Here is a 19440-nt window from a genome sequence, read left to right as displayed (position 1 = left end):
GGATATTTTATCACAGTAACAGAAATGAAAGTAGGACACCACATGTACAGAACCAGCAGCATTCTTCTGATGACAAGAAAAATAGGAGCTAGAGACCACAGTCGAAGAAAAACATTGTCAGTGGTACGGGGCAGAGAGTAGGGACAGATGACCTGGCTTGGCTTTCCCTGATATGTCAGTTTCACTGAAATACTGATTACAGTAAATTATACTTATTTTCTATGTATTTGTCATTCTATCAGACAATATTTCTTGAGGGCACAAAAAGGCCTTTGCATCTCACTATTGTATCTTCAAGCATCCTGCATCTTTGTGCTTCCTGCACAAAGCAAATGTTCAATAAAGAGCAGTTGAATGAAATTAATGTTGTGATATTATGGAACCTACTTCATTTCTTTGCAAGTCATCAGCAAGTTGGAGTCAGTTATTTCACATCATCCTAAGGATCAGAAGATCACAGGAGCACCTCTGGAACTCCCTCTTTGCCCTAAAGTGTCTTTTTCTAGGTGCACATCTCTTTCTAAAACAGAAAAAAACTATACTCCCATGGTCTCCAGTGTCACTTCCAGGACAGAGTCTTCATTCTTACACAGAGAAGTACACTTGGCAACTAGCAGCTTGAAGTTAGCATTAAGCATTTTTTTTACAGACCCCTTTCAGTTATCCCATAATCCCACAGTTGGAAAATAGTGAAGAGGCAGCAGAGCATGAATTAGATTTAGATCTGTTCCCCTTTGCCCTACTGAAGCATGGTACCACTCTACCTCAATATGGCCATCATCTGGAGGCTTGTACAATTCTCTATAGGAAGTTTTGGATAAGAGTGTTTGCAATGAAATGTGTTACTACTAAACTTTAAGAGCTGAGGTAGACTTGTGTTAATTCCAACACCTTCAGGTAAGATGAGAAGGCATCTGTGTTCTGGTTGCCTATCATATCCAGTCTACTCATTCTAATTTCTGTTTGGGAATGCACTATGCACATCTCTATTCTGTTTCTGTGTCCCTGGTACAAGTGTACTTGAACACATGGCTTCCTGATGTTATGGTAGGCTGAGTAATGGACATATGAACATTTAGAAACCAGTGGGCAGGTTTTGAGTCTTCAGACAGACAGAACAAAATAAATATACTCAACCAATGCCAGTGAATTTACGCCTAGGAGCAGGTGGACCTCAGTCTGTAGATTCTGTTGAGATATTTAAAGTGTAAAAGGCATTCACAGCCTACAAAGTAGCTTACACAGACAAGGAGTCTATATCACCATGCCTTTGTATGGTGACATGCCTGATGCTAAGAAAGACAACCCTTCTCTACCCTTCCTTCATCTTTCCCTTTCTTCCTCTATCTTCTGTTTTTCCTTTACTTCCTCTCTACTTTCCACCTCTCTCACTGTCTTTACTCTCCTATCTCATTGTTCCCTTCAGTAAGTATGAATTAGGTTTTATGTTATCGCAGACTCAAAGAATATTATGTTATGATTCATTTCATTTAATCATCTCAAGAAATCCATAGTACAGGCAGAGCAGGAAAGGAATTAGAGACATTCTTATGTCATAAGAGTTCCTCATAATTCAAATCACATAAGAGTTACTCACAATTCAAATCCAGTAGAGGAGTATAATCTTTGCATGCAAAACAGTATTGAGTTTTTGTATTTGGACTGAAATCAAAAGAGCCCAGGACCTGAAAGATTTGAGGGCCAGCCTGTTACATTGATGGCACTATGTTTCCTTGTATGTATTGTTCACTCAAAAGGTGTAAATCATGTAAGGAACTGACTTACTGGGTCATGGCTGAATATAATAGAGGAGACAGATAGGCTCTTTTACACCTTTAAAATGGTAAAGGGATAAAACTTGAGACACATTACCTCTAAGTTTATTTTAATTCTCCATTGTTTGTATAGAAGCAAAATTAACAATAAATATTTTCTTAGAAAAATCACTTTGACATATGGATTTTAAATTCAATAGTGATTATCTTTTGTTTCATGTGGAGATGTCTGTTGTTGTAAGATGATGTTTGCTATGAAGTTTTTAGAAAAAGATTCATAAGGTACTTTAGAATAGGCATTTTTCCCTTTGAGAGTGTAGGGAACAGAAGACCAAGAAAAATGAAGACAGTTACTAAAAGTTTTACTATTCATAAGTCATATAGTATAGTATTGTTGGGCTGTGGGTCTAAATGCATTATGTCAATGCTACTTTCAGCCTGTCTTAAATCTACAAGGGAAACCTGACTCGGGTGGTGTTATAGAGGGTGAGAGGCTGTGTCTCTGGTTCCCAAACTCAACTGTGCATCAGAATCCCCTGGAGGCCTTGTTAAAACAGATCTTTGGCTTCCACTCTTAGGACACCTGAATCAGCAAATTTGGAATGCATTTCAATAATCTGCATTTCTAATAAGTTCCCAGGTGACACTGGACTTCTGGTCTAGGGTCTATACTTAGAAATTGAGTCCATTGGACAATAGCTGAAGGACACAATGCGACTTCAAATAATGAAGCAGCAGGGCTCAGAAAAATGTTGAAAAGGCAAGGTTCTGGCCAGAGGCTATCGCTGAGCTGTAGAGTAGCTTTCATAGAAAACATCATATTACAAGTTTTATACAATTATCACTTCTATGGAACTTGGCAGAAACTCTATGAAAGAGAAATTATCAATATCCCCATCTTAAATATGAGAAGCTAAAGAAGAATGGCTAGAGATATGCCTAGGTGTGTGCTTGGTAAATACATAGATGGTATGTAATCTGGGCCAAGACCTGTTCCTAGTTACTCAACTATAAGTCCTGAATTTTGTCACAGAATGCCTTCTTTGCATACTACACTTAGGTGACAATTTTTTGAAAATTCAAAGGTACTGCCATTGTCATGTCGATTTGCCTCATTTTGAAAATATTTTTTTTTTTCACTCTAAACTTCTCTGATTGACCCTCTTCACAAAAGCAGTGAAGAGACATGAAACACTACTCATCTAATCAGCTTTATGCTGAGGACATGAATAAGATACCATTTTCCTTTAACTAACCATCAGAGCCATGCAACAATCTCCATTGCCCTAGAAAACATACCCATGTTGGTATGAAATCATTCTCTCCTGGTATTTCTACTTATTCGAATAGCCACAGGTGTTTTGTTGGTAGCAGTTTAAACAAGATGGAGGGAAGCAAAAACAAACAAAGGTAAAGGGAGGAGCGGGAGAGATGGGTGAGTAAACCTGCACACTTGCAGGTTAGCTGTCTTTGCAGGGAGCCTTGTTGCTGGTTTTGCGTGGTACTCTTATTCCAGGCTCAGGTTCTTATTCACCTGTCCATTTCTAAAAGCCGCTTGGTTTGGAGAGGTTTTACAAAATTACCATTATCAATCAAATCTGTTGTTTCCAATTCAACACCACTCCCCGTACATTAAGATGCACTTGGAGTTGCATTTATCAATCAAGAACCAAGAGCTGAATTTTGAGAGGCAGACAAAAGACTCCTGCAAGGGTCCCCTGAGAATGAAGACAGCTTGCATAGCATTGACTTGGCTGCAGAGACACCTCTGCTGATGTGTCTTACCTTAGAGACTGATCCAGGGAATGCTGGCTCTGACACCAGCAAATTAACCCAGGACATTTGGAAAACAAAACAGCCTAGTTTTGCCTTCTTATTGTCACTATGCCAACATTTTTTTGGAAAAAAAAAAAAAAAGGGCTGGCTAAGGAATTCTATTTTGCTGTTTTTTAAAAATAATACATTAAACTCTGAAAAGTGTGCCTTAGTTTTATAAAATAATCAGTTAGCTCCAAGTTTGGCTTCAGATTCACTGCTTCTTTGTCTCTACCCTTTCTATGATTGACATATGATCTACAGGGACACCCTATGTCTAAGGTCATACACAGAAAAACAAATCGCATCTCTCACAGATCTCTGGCAGAGTAGCTTACCTAAGAAAAGGAAATAGGGGCTATTTTAAAAAATCAGTTCACCACTGACATTATCCACCAAATGAGAAATTGCAAGTAAAATAAAAACAAGTTCTAACTACGCAATTTCCCATCACTGTGACTACTATGAGTAGGAGATCTTGTTTTATCTTCCATGAAATGGCACTGTGGCCTGTGAGATTAAAATGCATGCAAAGGCAATGAACCATTAAGCACCTGGGATATCCAAAGCACTCTTTCTGGAGGGGGGATCTTCTCTCAAAACACGGAGCATACACTCAGTACTCTATGAAGTGAAGGAACGTTCAATAGAGCAGAACATGTGATAGAGATTCTAAGAGTGCAAACAAAGGCCAGCACTCTTGACTCTTCAAGTCAATGAATCAAAGTGAGTGGCAAAACAGCACTCAAAGTTGGACATTTAGAATTAGCGACTGTTATGACGTAGGAGAATACTTCAGAATATCCGGGTAGCTTTGGTTTCACTGTTTTTATGGACATCCTCCCTTTATTCCTTCCTCTTCCCTTCTTTGGCTTCTTCCCTCTCCTTCTCTGCCTATCTTTTCCTTTATTTATTTTTTTAAATTAATTGGAATTCAGTTACTGTGCAAACTGCACATGTGTTGTCCAGAAAGCATAGGCAGGCTAGGAGAAATATTGAACCCTAAGTTCAATTTTTTTCCCCTAAGCTTGTCAAACCAGTGTGTCTTCAAGACAGAAAAAAATGAGAATATCTGTGTGCTGGTGGTGATAGCTCCCTAATGCTGTCGAAAAAAATTGCCATAATTATGTGCTTAAACAAAACAAAACAAAACAAACAAACAAACAAAGAAAGAAACCAAAAGCCACAGCATGCTAAATTGAATCTCTGGCAGAGTTAGATAAGTCTGGAAGCTTTATCTAAGCTAGGCTATGGAGACCTATGGCATGGAACCAGCCAGGTACTGATAGAAAAAAAAAAAACTGCACAACCTTACTCATTTATGGAGTCAATAGCACTCTGTGACACACACCACCATCAACAAAAGATGTCATTTTTAACAAAAACCAGGATGAATATAAGATCTGCTTTCTTTTTATTAAGTTGACTAGCACTACCATTGTTCTAGAGCCACTCTTTGCATCAGAAATGAGTTTATGATCACTTCAGGCATAATCACATGTTTAAAACCTTTTCTCATCTTTATAAATAATTAGTAGAGAATGTACTGTATTAATTATTTTCAGTATAGACTAAAAAAAGTATGAAGTAGATTTCAGCATCTTTGAAACATGGTGACAATTAGTATAGTTCTGATAATTCCTATTTTTAAACTGGACATGGGTGTACATCTTGAAGTTTCCTTAGGAAACTGCTTTTATGTTAGAGCATCATCAGTCAGTGCAATCATTTCTTATGGATCAGCCTGTGTGGTCCCAATGTCATTATCGGGTGAAAAGTTTCTGTTCCTCTCACAAACGATTCCATCAGGCCAGCAGACAAATCAAATAAGCTGGGGGATGGGCTGTTTTGAGGGATAAGGATCTTCTCCCAGGAAATGGAAGCAGAACAGATTAGATTAAGATTCTTCTCTTCAAAATTCCTTGGTGACAGACCTCATAATACTTTCAATTAGTGCAGATTCAGCACTGCCAACCCCCTGTTACGCATGGCTTCTATTGAATTGACACCCTTACCCTTTAGATCCTTCTCCTAGAGTTCCTGCCCTTTGCAAAGTTACAAGCATTGACAAGAACTCTGGCCTGTGCAATGACAGCAGATTCCAAGTCTGACTTTCTCTCCTCCTCCTCCTTCCCACATCCTCCTCCCCCTCCTCCTCCTTTGCTTCCTTTTTCTAATTCTGTCTTGCTTTCTCCTCCTCCCTCTCCTCCTCCACTTCCTTCTCCTCTGCCCGACCTTCCTCCTTTATGTTGCTCTTCAACACTATGATTCACTTCTTGGCCTCAGGACTCCCTATCTTCTGCCAGGGCTCCCTGAAATTATAGAGAAGGGTCATGATGCCTAATCCTTTAATACACTTTAGCCAGAAAATCTAGGTGGACGCATGAAGCCTTTGCTAGCTCTGTCGACTGGGTTCAAACCTGTTTGGTAAGCTTCCCAAATCTGTGTATCCTTCAAGAGAGGATGTGTGGAAGGTCTGTCGCTTGATGTTATGGATCCACTATGCTGACAGCTACAGAAGGTACCAATGAGCATTCAAAGTAAAACTAACTTGAATCTCAGGCAATGTTATACTAAATCATGGATCACTCATTTAAATCTGGCTTATGAGGGTTGCCAGGCAAATCTGAAGCAGATATGATGTAGAATATGGAGACCCTGTATAGGGCACTGCAGAAGCAAATCCTGTAGGATCCCTCACCCTAGAAATTCCTAAGTAATTTCCTTGATTTTTGGTAGCTTCAAGACTTTATTGATCCTTTCAGTCTCACAGAAACTCTTATCTTCTGAAGCATGATGCCATGCTCTACATAAAGAATGACATATTAGTTATAGATAGGTGGTTCATGTTTCTGTAGAACATTTGGATTGAGATAGAAGGGTAGATGTTTAAGTTGAAAGGGAGGAGGACACATTCAAACTGCTATAGTCCATATTATTAAAGAGTAATCAACAAAGCAGCCTCTGAATCAATCTTTTTTTGCAGGTAAGTCAAATTCTTTCTTGTTACCTCTTCTTGATTTAGTAAAGTGTATATTAAATTTGAAAGTAAGATGTCATCTTCGTTGTACAGTGGGGAAAAGAAATAGGGATCAGTTTGAAAATTTCTAGAGAAAGGAAAATTGAAACTATACATATTAACCACCATCAATTCTTGCAATCACAAGAGGTTTCAATTATCACAGTTCCCGATGAGGTAGGTAATGGAGTCTACTTTTACAATGAACTTTCCTGGGTTCAAAACCATTTTCTCTGGGTATAATGATGTTGCTCCTAACTGACCTTAAATTTCTAGGCTCAAGAGCTCTTCCTGCTTTCCAGCCTGTGGAGGAGCTGAGACTACAGATTTGAAGCTTTGCATCATTTAAAGACCAGATTTGGGCAATTTTCTAGGAAGTGGATGTGAGAATTTATACATCCAAACAAAATATTTCACGGAAGAATGGCATGAAAGCTTCTCCTGCTTCAGTTTTCATTTGTTGTACTGACACAAGCCCCAAGCTAGAATCAGGAAATTGATCTAATCTTTCCATTAACTGGTTCATCTACCCCAAAGCATCATGGGTGGTAAATTCCTAAGGATTCTTACCTATCCTATATAGCTTGTAATTCACAACTTCTCAATTTAAATAACATAAAAAAGATCACAGAAGAAACTTGTTTTTTGTTTCTTTCCCAAGGCTAGAAATATTCTAATCAATGTTCTTTTAGTGTACAGAAGTAAGGAAGGCATGCTTAACCTCAGTTACCTTACCTCGATTACATCTAAATAATGTATTCTCAGCATGACCACCAATCTATAACTAATATGTCATTCTTTATGTAGAACATGACATCATGCTTCAGAAGGTATGAGTTTCTGCGAGAATGAAAGGATTGATAAAGTCTTGAAGCTACCAAAAATCAAGAAAATTACTTAAGAATTTCTAGGGTGAGGGGTCCTAGAGGATTTGCTTCTGCAATGCCCTACACAATATATGTGTATATATATATCCTGCTACACCAGAAGAGGAGGTGTGTGTTTCTTATGGGATACACACATCATGTCAAGTATGGTAATAGGGTACATCAGTAAGAGGGATAAACAGTGTCTCCAGCCATGTTCCCATCCCTCTCATAATCGTCAATCTACAGTGATGAATAATAAGTTCATTGGGTCAAATTTCAAGTTTATTTAAAGGTCATAATTAGCTTCAAGGTTGTGGTTTAAATCAAACCAGGTCATTGAGGGAGGAACTTGTAATTGTTTTTTTTTTTTTTGCACTTGGGTTTTGAAACTGGCCATAATAGATATTGTCTCATAAGTAAGTGAGGATGAGTTTAGACACAGAAATCTACCCACTGCTTCCTTTCCAGGATATAGGGAAATTGTAACCCATTTATAGCTTTTATTCAAAAGCAAAGAGTCCAAAGTTTGGTTCCTGTCACTTTCAGTCAGGACACAAATATTTTACTCTATCTTGTATTTTTAAAATTTAGTATTTATTTTGTGGGTTTTTTTTTGTGTGTGTGTGTGTATGTAGCATACCTGTAGGGTCAAAAGTCAACTTATAGGTGTTGACTCCTAAGCTCCCAGCAAATGAATGTAATTACTCAAGCAAGATTGGCAGAAGACTGAGCTGCACCAACGTTCTAGCCTATACCAGGGAGGGTCTCATGAAGCTTCTTTTCTAGCTGAGAACCTATTAGCAAGAACTACATTGCTGCTGAGACAGGAGGAGATGTCATTTTTCTTCAGTGGTGCGGCCACTGCTAAGTTCCTCATGTTCCAGCAAATAACCCCAGATGAAGCTTATACAAGCATCCCTAATTAGATTGTTAGGAGGAAGAAGTTGAAGGGGAGTGGGAAGAGAGAGTAATGGGGATGAATAAAATCAAAATATATTATGCACATACACATAATTCTTAAAGAATAAATAAAAATATTAAATAAAAAAACAAAGTTCAAGTTCATTAGGGCAGAAACAGGACTACTATGTTTAGGAGTGTGAACATTTGATGCTCAGGCTAAAATCAGGCTGTGTAAAGGCAGGCTCATCACACTATAATCCTAGGTTTATTTAACCTCTTTGAGGTTACTCAGTTGTCAAATAAATAATATCATCCTATTGGATTAAATGACATGACTCAAATACCTTCAAATATTATGAACTCAATGAATATTAAACCTTATCATGCAGAAGTCAGGAGTTGCACTCATGCCTTAATCAAGAAAGTATTTTGTTTGTTTGTTTGTTTTTTTCTGGTAAAACAGCTCCCAGTGTACAACATCAGTGGAATGTAGAGGCACACAGATGCAGTACCACCTCCATCACTTCTCACAAAACAAATGTATCAGTCCAGGAGTGCCTCTCCTTGCTATGGCCCTCTCAGGGAGCTGCTTCTAGGCATGAAGCTATGGGAATTTTCTAGTTTCAATATACTATGAAGTGTCTAAAGTTAAAACTTCAGTGTTTGCAGGAAGCAAAAAGACTGTCAATCATTTGTCTTCCTGGTGCTTGATTTGGGGACCTGATTTGCTTCTTTATCCTTATAATGGCAAGAAAGAACTAGAAACATTCCATCTCATTATCTGCCAACAAGATCAGTCTAAGTTTTGGAAGGCTCAGCCTGCACTCATCAACAAAATTAAATTTTCAGACTAGTTCTTACTTCCATTTATATATGGAAAATAAATATCTCTTTTTGCAAATGAAATGCGTCAATAAAGACAGCTTCATTATGATGATAATGATAATATGCAATTCACATTCTGTGCGTGCTCTTTGTATAGTCACATTTAAAATTTGAGTAGAGACAAGAACATTTATGTAGTTAACTAAATTTGCAGATATGAGCTGTAGAGACAACTTTGAATTCTTGCTCATCTACCAATTTGCTGTATGATCTTGGCTTACTTCCACAGCTCCACTGAACCTCAGTTTCCTAATTGTTAAAATACAGGAATGAAAAAAAAAGTAACAGAATTCATATAAGCCACAAAAGCAGAAGTAGGAATGTTAAGAGAGTCAGGGAACCATTCGATGGGAGTAAAGGATGGGGAAGGAAGTGGGGAAGGAGTACCAACAAGACTGAAGCATCTACTAATGCATCATAATGAACACCATTGCTTTGTATGCTAACTTCAGGAGAACAAATACATATAAAATGAAGGAGTGTTATTTTGAGGTTATTTTAGGATGGACATATAGCATTTATGGTCCTCCAAAGGCCCACGTGTTAAAAGGCTTAGAATGAAGCCTGTGGTGCTATTGGGAGACAATGGAATGGTTAGGAAGTGGGCATACTAGGAGGTCATTGTGGGCATGTTCATGAAGGGGATATTGATACCTTAGTGCCTTTTATTTTTATTTTTTACCTATTCTTAATTTTTAAAAATCCTGACTATGCCAAATCACTTTTAGCATGATGTGGATATGCTCCTATTAGCAATGAGAGTGATGAGGTGTGGAACAAAACCCCCAAAACTCTAAGACGAATAAATCTTTGTCCTTACAAGTTGATTTGTTTCAGATTATACTTTCCAGCAACTGAGAGCTAACTAACTCAGTAGATCACACAGCATGTCTGGCATGTGATTAAGCAATAACCCCATTGGTCAAATAACAAAATGTCACCATTTCTAAGGTGCTGGTAATTTGCAAAGTCTATAGCTCATAGAAACGGTACACATTTACAGGCTCATTTAGGCAGACAACACCATTTTTTGTGTTTTTTTTTCTCTAGTGTTTTAGTTTGCAGACAAATCTACACTTGCACTGTGATAGAGTAGCAGTGACTTCCTGTCCCAAGTATGAGCCTGGTGCCTCCTTTCTCCTTAGCAGTGATTGGTGCTGCAAGGAAAGATGAAACATCCTAAAACAAGGAGGACTGCTTCTTAGTGGGCTCCTGCATACAAAGAAAATGCCCAAGAAAGAGGAAGCAGGAATTCTTTTTGTTGATATAGAAGTATTCTATAAGAACAAAGGGTTCTAAGAAAGATTTGTAATTACTTGGGTTGGTCCTTCCCTCTCTCTAGTTTTATCATCATTAAGCAGTGGTAGAAAACTCAGAAGAATCTCATTATAATAATTAGCCATCTCTTCTGATAAAATCTAACCTAAGATTCCATAGTGTGTATGTGTGTTTGTGAGCATGAGTGTACAACTATGTATGTGTGTGTGTGTGTGTGTGTATGTGTGTGTTTGAGGCAAGTACTTACGCTGTAGCTTAGGCTATATAACCTGGACTAGTTTCAAACTTCCACCTATCCTTCTGCCTTAGCTTCCTGAGTGCTGGGATTGTACACTATAGGGCTAAAAGTAGTAATCACTTGAAGAAAGTTTAATGATATTTTACAACATTTTAAATACAATCTTCCTGAATTTATTGAAGTCACCTAAATTCTTCAATGTGTTTTCAGATCTTTTAGGCTGCTGTTCTCTACAACATCAGAGCAAAGATGAACGATTAGGTGTATTATCTGTTAATCTCACAAACAAGAAAACTGAAGATCAGGGACATTCTTTAGTGAAAGTCACCAAGTTTTTCCAGAGACTCAGCTTCGTTGAGTACCCTGGCTTTATGAATCCAAATTAGATTCTGTGACTGGTTCTGACAATTATAGAAGCGAGAGGAAAGTTATTTTAAAATAGCTTCACATGCAATCTGTGATTAAAATGTGCAACTCTGAGAGAGTGAAAAAAAGATCTAGGCATGCATTCTAGCTTTATATAGCCCAGCCCAGTAACTTACTGGCTTGCATGGGATCCTCAATATATTACCGAAATCTCTGGGTTTCGGCTTCTGTATGTTACATGAGAGGATTTTTGGAGGTGATACCTATTCTTGAGTTCACGATAGGCAATGCTAATGGACCAGCTGGGCCTGGACTCAATTGTAGCATCCTCAATGTAGATCTGAAGGCAGAAGCCATGAGTCATCCAGAGTTGGTACTCAAGGAGTCTGATTTGCATTCCCTCAGCTGGATCTTTGCTATTTCCTATGAACTATAGATCAGTTGCTGTGGCATCACTGGAAAGTGTGTGGAGATGATAGAATCTGAAGCCTTGACCTATACAATCCAGACTCAGAGTTTGTGCCCTACCAGGGTCTTAGGTTACCTGTACGCATAGTGAAGACTGAGAGGAACTGTGATAAATCATCCAGCCCTACCATGCCACTTGACATTCTAAAAGTCAATGATATCTGATTTAAAAGAAAAAAATGAGGCTTTGGAAATGTGCATACATATGATGTTCCTCACTCAAGCATCTGGATTAATCACAAGCAAGGCGACATATAAACCCTCCAGGAGAGAGCTGGGGCTGCCAAGGGAGCTATAAACTCCACAGTAGCCAAGGATTTCTTACTCAGCTGTGGTCTGATGGCTTCTATGCATTTGGCCAATTACACGGTGAATTACCCTAGTGAGCCCTTGTCAAATGCACCCAGTACTCTGCCTCCTCAACTCTCTCCTTAGGAGAACTGCTGTTAATCTGACACAGTCTTGTCCAACATCCCTGTACCCTATTCTAACAGCCAATTTCCCCTAGCTAGGAAGTTGGAAGATGATGGCAGACAGCACATGTTTCTAAACTCTGGAACTCAGAGGCTACACTTTAAGCAAAGAAATGAAAAAAAAAATTACAAATTTAGAAGATGTGGCAGCACACTGTGTTCAATTGATGCCCTGTTACGTTATGTACATATATTTTTGGTTTTTCCAAGACACAGTTTCTCTGTGTAGCTTTGGTGCCTGTCCTGGATCTCACTCTGTAAACTAGACTGGCCTCAAATTCACAGTGATCCACCTGGCTCTGCCTCCCAAGTGCTGGGATTAGGGCATGCACCACCCCTGTCCTGCTGCCCTGGTACTTTATAAAGGAAAAAAAATGTGGTCATGTGCATTCATTGGATGCTTTGTTATATTTTATCTTCTTGAGCAATCAGAAATTCTGACCTACTAGTAAGCCAGAAATAGAGCTAAGGGTTATTTAGAATATCGGTGATTCAAATGTTTTGGCCTAAAGATGACCCTCTATGTAATTGTGTTTTGGGGTAGTGGATAATAGGAGATATTTCAAGCAGATGACTTCATTGACTTCTGACTTTACATAGCATTAGAAAGTATTAGCTTTTGAGAGATATCAATATTTGAGACTTGAATAATTTGCTCATTGCTACAGAGTTGTCCAAGCTGGGGATAAAATGGTTTTCATTCTACCAAAGTGCTATCCTGTATATTCACATCTCTCAGAGACATTTTTTGTTTGAATAAAGAGATTGAGGTGACCTGCAGATCAAATTATTATAAACTTTTAACTCTTGGGATAGATGACAGTGCTGTAATGGGGCATGGTGTATCAGAGCACTAGCCTTTGTTATCTAATTGTTGTGTGACCTTGGACTAGTCATTTCTTCTGTTTATGGATTAGTCTCTTTGTTCATAATGGGAAGATCCTTCAAATGTCCCCTTAGAGTGAAATGTTGTTCTTACATTCTTTGTACATTCAACAAAGTAGATGAAAGAGTGACATTTTTCCATTTAAAATTTTCATTTTAGAATTAAAATTAACATTTTACTCTGTGATTTTTTTACTGAGCATACATCTGAATGCAACATCTCCCTCCTGTGAAATTGAGTAGCACATATTATCTGTGTACTGAATAAACTAGTGTCCAGTTCATTCTGAGTACTAATACTGTTAGAATCATCTTACAGAGGTCATGGCAAGGCTCAGCAGACCCAGTGAAATTAGAGCACCAAATTTAGAAGTGCATTTTAAAACCCAGAAAGTACTCTCAACTCTGTCCTCCCATTCTAACTGTTCAAAGTCAGAGTTACCATTTGCAACTGCCAGCTGCTCTTTCAAGAACTTTCTGCCTGCCTTTTGGGATAGTTCTTAAGACCACCATTTCAGGGCAGAGCTGAAGGTTCTGCTGTGCAAAAGGAGATTTTGTGAATCACCAACCTTCCATCCCAAGCAGACACTGCTAAAAACTGAGTCTTGGGGCTTAAGTTACAGGCTGTCTCCAATCCAAGGTGAAGCTGGATTCTTCAAGCTAGAACTCTCTGTTCCCTTAAACCATCAATATAGAGATTGCTGTTCTCTAGGAGTAATCCTTTGGTAAATATTTAGTGAACTATCATCACATTCATGATGTTCTCTCCAAATCTGTACTCTTGTGAGAAGTTCCATGCTACCCTGCCAAAGGCAATTAGAAGCAGAACAGAGTGTAGCTGGGAGACTGTTACAGGGACAAAACTCGTGTGTTTGGTTTCAGAAGGCCAGCATTCTCAAATAATTCCTGGGCCTTAAAATAGTCCATCTGAATGTGAACTGTGACAACTAGAGATTATGAAGATGTGAGGTATAGGGGGCTATAGATGGAAGTTAGATAATAGGTAACAAACATAGACAGAAGGAGGAGGATCTAATATCCTACACCACAGGGATGTGACAGTTCATGGTCACCTTGCATATCATAGGAAGAACTAGAAGAGAAGAACCAGAATGTTCCTAGAATTAAATAATGAAAAAAGTATTAAAACATTAATTATCCCAATTTAAATAGAGCATACTGGATACATGTATTGGGTTATCATAGTGTACTTCATGAATGTGTCCAATAACAATAATAGTCCTTGTTCCCAGCCTGCAGAAATGTGAAATGCTCCATGAAGCAGTATTCATATGTGGGTACTTGATATTACAGTATGCTCTCAAGGCAGCTGCTGAGACTGGCTGCCTTTCCCTCTCCTGACTCAGATGTTCAGCCCCTAGTCCTCTTTAAGGAAGCACCACAGGTGTCCTGATACAGCTCCTCCAGCTTCCAGAAATCTGTAGTCAGAGCTGATAGAAGTGAGGAAACTGTAGAGGGGGATTTCAAAAGTCATGTCAGGGTCCATTTTTGTTATGTCTCCCTACGTACCCTTTGCCAAAATTAAATAAGCACCAAGCTATCTTGCAAAGCTCATCACAGCAGAGGCCATAACAATCCTGAATTTCCTTAGTAACACAAAAAGGAACTTGCCGGAGGTATTATATTTTTTCTTGTTGTGAAATAATTCAATATTAATAGGAAGGTGGTTAATAAAAATTTGATGCCAGCTCTTGGTTCCCAGAACTGCTCATGGAACACACACTTTCTCTTCTTTCTTTAATAAACATTTCATAAGCCTTACAGAGTTTTCTCAGGAAAAATGTGTTTCCTGATAATAGAAACTTTACCTCATTTTCTAGAATCTGAGACTCTGTCAGTGTAAAATAAATACTGTAAGATAATTCAGGCATGGATAAATGCAGGCATAAGACAGAATGAGAAGATGAATATCCATATTATGTGTGCCCCACCCTAAGTTCAGGAGCTTTAAGAGGTGGATCATTTGTTTTAAAATTGAACACTATTGGACAATGTTAGTCTACTTTTTTTTTGGAGATTTGACTGTCCAGTTTATCAAGTTATTTTTCATTTATAGCCAAGAGGAGATGCTGAAGTTTTATGAACAGTCTTAATGGTGTCTACAGGGGGAGAAAATTTTCACTCTTTCAACTTTTATGCTTATTATCCTTGTACTTCAAGATAACACACATCTTAAAGTTAGCCCAGGTCTTCTCTGGATATATCTATCTAATGATTTTTTCCTCCCGTTGATAATCATTATTGAAGTAAACCTATAGATCTATAGACCTATAGTTTACTTTATAGAGGTTTGATAGGGGTTTGGCATCATTTAACTGTGGTGAACTTCTAGATCAGTTGTAAGTTTTCCTTCCGGCTATGTCCTACAAGAACTTTAGTACTGCTGAAGGTGACTACATTTTAATATTTGAAAGAATTTATTGTGGAAACTATCTGAACTAGACATTCTTTTCGAAGATAGGAGCTACCTTTCTATAGTGATCCTATTAGTTTTAGTTGATGCAAATGTAACATTCTTTCCACACACATTTTCTAGCCTCTAGAAAGACAACTTTGCCTTTGGATCTATGCCTCTCTCCCCCGCCCCTCTCTCTCTCTGTATTTGTATATGTGCATATGTATGGGTGCATGCTTGTGAGAGGTGACTAGAAGACAACTTGTAGAAATCATTTCTCTTGTTATGCCATGTGGGTCTTGGAACTAAACCCAGGTCATGAGCCTTGGCTACAGTGACTCGATCTGCCTAGTTCCACCTTTTAATCCCCTCTCATTCCCATTTCTAATAATTTGTTTCTTCTCCATTTTAGTCTTCATAGAAAACTTTATCATAAAATGGATCTTGAGATGTAACTTTTCTCCATTGATTCTCCCCACCCCCCATTTTTGTCTGTTGCTTATTGGCCCCTTCTGCTCCTGACTTCATTGACCTCTTCCAGGGTTTCTATGTTCTTCTTTGGTTTGCATCCTTCATCTTGACTCAAACTTTGCTGTTAGGTTTTCCTCTTTCCTTATCTACAGTTTGGGTAGATTTGTCTGAACTTTGCTTGCATTAGCCCTGGCTTCATTTACTTGTATTTTGCTGGGCAGTGCTTCAGTTGGAGGGAGTGTTGCTTTGATTTGTTTTACTTTTCAATTTTTGGTTTTACTTTATAACTTTTTAGACAGAAAAACAGACCTAGACTTATTTTATCCTCCCATCTCTCTAATACTTAATTGGGCAGAGTAAAATATGTGCTTTCTGTTGTTTCTTTTTTTCCCCTCTCATTTTAGAGGCAAAATGTACATATGGCACACTCCTCTATGGTGCCAATATCTGAGCAAACTACATACAGAACAACATAGGGAGTGATAAGTAAATAGGTATCATTTCATTATGGAACCAAAAGTATTCCATTTTCTATAACAGGAGTTAACAGCACACAAAGTATGTCAGCAAAATGAGGCTCATTTTATAGTTGTTTGTAGTAGACATCCCTGATGATTTGGCACTCAGTAAAATATCGCCACCATTAATTTGATTTATACTTGGAAATGAGAAAACTAGCAATATATCCAATGGCAGAACATGATTATCTATATAAAAGAGTATTCCTAAGCTTGAACCAAAGGCAGTATTAATGATGGTTATACCTATGTGTAGGGATACAGGTGTTTTCCCTTGTTTAAAACTCTGTCACCACCCCAATATTTCTAGCCAATTTTAACCAAGTGTTCTTAGCTGGTACTGTATATGTTTTTAGCATAATTATCCCAATCATCTTAGCAGCTCCATAAGGCAGAAATTAGTGACTCCAGTTTTCAGCCAAAGGACTTAAAACATTAAAATATCCAATGTTGCACAGCTCATAAAAACAATAACACAATGTGGACCCTTTTCAGTCTGACTCTAAAATACAGCCGCCTTCTTGCATCTCATGATTGCCAGGAACATCTTGATTATTTAGCATATTACAGCTCTAATTAAAAAAAACATTATTTAAAATCCTCGGTGTTAATTTATATTTCAAATTCTGAACACAAACTTAAAGACTCAAAGGAGAGAACAAAGACATATCTGGAAAAAAGCACAAAATCAGAAAACATTAAATTTCATACTTCATTGTATATTGTTGAACATTCTTTTTAACCAGTTATATGAAACAAGATCTTGAAAAACAAGGGTCTTGATCTTTGGGCCATACAGTATTAACTCTTTGAACTATCACTTAAAAACAACTTGACATATAAGAAGCAGCATTTCTTCAAAATATTCTCATGGTGAGAGGATGTTCTGAATTTTCTTGGTGTTTTATCCAATCATCAGACCAATCATAATCATTTGATTTTTTATTTTTAAATGCAACATTCTTCAATAATAGTCTAAAACCAGCTTCCACAGGATTGCATTCAAAATGATTATCATTCTTCCCAGAGTGGTGCTGGATCAAACCAGTCTACTTTCTACCTTCATTTCAACAAGAGTATTTGAAGTTTAAAAATCAGAGCAGAAACAGCATAGTCATGATAGCCTGAAAGCACAGACACCTTAGCTTCCAGAATTTTTGAAGAGAGTAAGACGAAAACCATGATTAACAAACTCTCAAATGTCTCTGATCCCAGAACCTATGGCCATTTTTTGGGTAAATTCCTAACAAGCAATAAAAATTATAAAAGCAATGAAGAACCAAAACAAAGAAGTCATCTGATATAGCACTCACATCTGTGTCTCTGCACCAACACCAAAGAATGAAGTGTCAATGCTCTTGAAGTCCAAGTATCAAAATTAAAGAAAAGTGAGATAGTTCAGAGACACAATAGGGAATTCCTTAGGCATCAAGTCCTCACAGGAAGGGTTGAAAAGCACTCAGTATCACTTCATCTCCATCAGGAAATGGACATTAAAACTCAAAACCAAAATGTCCCAAAGGGCTAGTGGTGGAAGGCTGAGATTATTGTGTTCATTCTCTTCCTCTTACTCCAAAGGTAATATGATGGACAGTTTGTCAATTAAAGTCACAGACACATGGGGATTCAGAACCCCAACTCTAAGTATTAGTAAAAATAAACTGAGACTTGATTAATCACAGAATACTTTCAATTACTGTCTTTATCTCTCATGATAACAGAGCCAGTCCTGCCAAAACAATGCTTATTGATAAAATAAATAACAATAAAGCAAGGACTTGATGCAAACATAGCAATCTTAGTCACAAATAAATAATCTAGGGTAGAACATAAAGGTTCTGAATTCCAATATTCCAAACTACAGAATACTCACTCAACTGTTCAAAACACTCAACACCAAAACCAAGGAAAGCCAAGCTATATCATGATACTGCAGTCTCTCCATATAAACAATAGGCTTGTCCAAATACAATCTACTTGCTTTGTTCTCTAGCATTGCAATAATTTCTTAAGGTTGTTGTCCACACAGCTGTATTATATTGAAGACTCAAGTAGGTCTTCAAAGGATACTTCTGTTAGACTCAAATCTGTGGACACATGCTTATAGATTATCTTCAAAGATGCCAAAATTATTTTAAAGGGAACAGCTAAACAAATTTTTCCCAAACAGAAATAGAAATAAATGGATTAAAAACTGGCTATCTAACCGTATACAGAGAGAAATCGTAATTGGTAGTCCGTCTAGTTGGGGAGAGGTTTCCAGTAGGGTCCCACAAGGATCGATACTGGGTCCCATTTTGTTTAATATCTTTATAAAAGATCTGGAAGACAAAGTAGAGAATGTGCTAATTAAGTTGACTGATGGCACCAGTAATTAAGGTGAGCTTGATATATATAAATGCTATTGGTCTTCAGGAAGCATAAAGGGAAAAGACCAATACTAATGGAGAATGGGAGAATGCTGATTAGCTGGTTTTCAAAAAGAATTTTCAGAGTTCATTCTAAGTAGTAGGAATACACTGAAAAGGTCTTAGTGGCTTTGCATTATGAAGGCCTCAGCAAAGTCATAAGGACAATAGAGAGTCACAACACCCTAATGTAGACTAAGAAACCTCAAGTAGGAATTCTTTTTGGAAGAGTTTTATTTAGAAAACTGGTGGCTGTAGGTTTAACAATACAAAAAGCACATTGGAGCGATTTCAAGTGTGCAGTAACTAAGGCTGAAAAAGCAAGAATAACTAGATTCTCAACTATGCAAATACTTAGCAACTTGCAGAAAAAGAACTCACGAGACCACATAAAGCTTACAGCAAGGAAAGGTATGTGTTGTGGCAACGGGTGGGGTGCAGTTGAAAACTTTAGCCATTAGAGCAAATCAACCTAAAGCAAATTCTATCAGGAAATAACGCTGGTGCGCGCGCGCGCACACACACACACACACCACACACACACACACACACACACACACACACCTGCAAAAACAACAGATAGGCTTTGCTTACATCAAGATAGATTTTGCATATTTTTCTCATTATTTTTTGGGGAAAGTATTATATGTGTT

At 37.8% G+C, this 19440-nt stretch overlaps 1 protein-coding gene across 3 annotated transcripts in view; it reads right to left on the bottom strand.

The window, feature by feature from the left end:
- Window positions 1-19440, bottom strand: part of Gabrb2 (gamma-aminobutyric acid type A receptor subunit beta2) — a 219372-nt gene that overhangs the window by 10103 nt on the left and 189829 nt on the right. For 2 of the 3 annotated variants that reach the window (XM_028864279.2, XM_028864280.1), the window contains exon 10: window positions 18587-18700. The exons of the other annotated variant lie outside the window; for it this stretch is intronic. In XM_028864279.2, coding sequence (XP_028720112.1) covers window positions 18587-18700 — 114 coding nt within the window. The remainder of the gene's footprint in view (window positions 1-18586; window positions 18701-19440) is intronic. 3 annotated transcript variants of the gene reach the window in all.

Source organism: Peromyscus leucopus, chromosome 8b (genome assembly GCF_004664715.2).
Source record: "Peromyscus leucopus breed LL Stock chromosome 8b, UCI_PerLeu_2.1, whole genome shotgun sequence".
NCBI lineage: Eukaryota > Metazoa > Chordata > Mammalia > Rodentia > Cricetidae > Peromyscus > Peromyscus leucopus.
The sequence above is the reverse complement of the archived record's forward strand: the minus strand, read 5'-3'. Positions and strand labels throughout refer to the sequence as shown.